At 39.9% G+C, this 1,499-nt stretch overlaps 1 protein-coding gene across 1 annotated transcript in view; it reads left to right on the top strand.

Annotated features, from left to right (window-relative positions):
- Positions 1–806, top strand: part of LOC106879684 (MAP kinase-activated protein kinase 5-like) — a 20,204-nt gene extending 19,398 nt beyond the window's left edge. The window contains 1 exon segment of the mRNA XM_014929361.2: positions 459–806. Within this exon segment, the coding sequence (XP_014784847.2) occupies positions 459–805 (347 nt within the window). The 3' untranslated portion in view covers position 806.
- The last annotated feature ends 693 nt before the right edge of the window (positions 807–1,499 follow it).

Here is a 1,499-nt window from a genome sequence, read left to right as displayed (position 1 = left end):
ATATGAGTATATGCATATATATATACATGTATGTACATACCTTCATCTACATGTACATATAGATGCATATCTGGGTACATGATGTGGCAAAAGAACATGGACAAAATGATAAACAAGGTACAACAAACAAGCAGGCCACATAGAAACATCTCCTTCATCAGCTGCCACCATTAAAACACCGGTGTTTCGTATATATATATATATATATATATATATATAAATATATATACAGCAGGCTTTTAAAGTTCCCGTCAACCAAATCCACAATGTCTCCTGGGGCTAAATTACAGCCACATTCGTCCTAAACCAGGACTGCCATGTTATGTTGGCAAACAATCTTTACTTCAATTGCAGTTGTGTCAATTATAAATGGTATGATGTGTTCTTTGACTGCTGGAATTTCTATGTTGTGCTACATGTGTAACCTGAAATTTATCTCCATGTTTTCTTTGGAACAGTGGAAGAAGATGAGAAAACCATCACCAATCTAACCATCCGTACTTTGTACCTCAATAACAACAATACAGCTTTGCTAGACATCTTCAAATTGTGGGATTGGGACGGTAGGTATATTTCACTCTCGTACTCCCTTTCTCTCTCATTTTCTTATTCCCTTTCTTTCTTATTTTCTCTCATTCTTACTCTCTTTTTCTCTCTCATTCTCTCTCTTACCATCTCTTACTCTCTCTCTCCCTTACTCTCTCTTATTCCCCCCTCTCCCTTTCTCCTTCTTGATTCTCTTTCACCTCTCATCTTCAATTCCTCTCCCACCCCTTTCCCACCACTATCTTATGTCTCTACTTGAAACGTAGAAATGAAGGCACATGGCCCACGGTCGTAAGGTCCCCAGTGGTGCACTGTGTCCTTGAGCAAGACACTTTATTTCACAGTGCTCCAGTCTGCTCAGCTAGCAAAGGAAAGTTGTATGTATATTTCAAAGGGCCCAGCCTAATCACATTCTGTGTCATGCTGAATCTCCCTGAGAACTATGTTACAGGTTACTACACATGTCTGTGGGGTGCTCAGACACTTAACCCCATCTTGAGGTAAAATTTTAAACAGGTAAGACAACAACCAGGTGAGATTTCATACGTCGAACATGATTTATCAACCGATGTTGAATTTATCACATGTATATATATTCTTGCTTCCTAACCACATGGTTCTGGGTTCAGTCTCACTGCGTAGCACCTTGGGCAAGTGTATTCTGCTATAGCCTCGGGCCGACCAAAGCCTTGTGAGTGGATTTGGTAGACAGAAACTGAAAGAAGCCCATCATATATGTGCGGGTGTCTGTATTTGTACACCCCACCATCACTTGACAATCGATGATGGTGTGTTTACTTCCCCATAACCTAGCAGTTCAGTAAAAGAGACTGATAGAATAATTCCCAGGCTTACCAAAAAATTAAGTACTGGAGTTGAGCCATTCAACTCAAAATTCTTCAAGGTGGTCCCTCAGTATGGTCATAGTCTAATGACTGAAACAAGTAAAAGAT

The sequence above is a fragment of the Octopus bimaculoides genome, chromosome 25 (assembly GCF_001194135.2).
Source record: "Octopus bimaculoides isolate UCB-OBI-ISO-001 chromosome 25, ASM119413v2, whole genome shotgun sequence".
Taxonomy (NCBI): domain Eukaryota; kingdom Metazoa; phylum Mollusca; class Cephalopoda; order Octopoda; family Octopodidae; genus Octopus; species Octopus bimaculoides.
The sequence above is the reverse complement of the archived record's forward strand: the minus strand, read 5'-3'. Positions and strand labels throughout refer to the sequence as shown.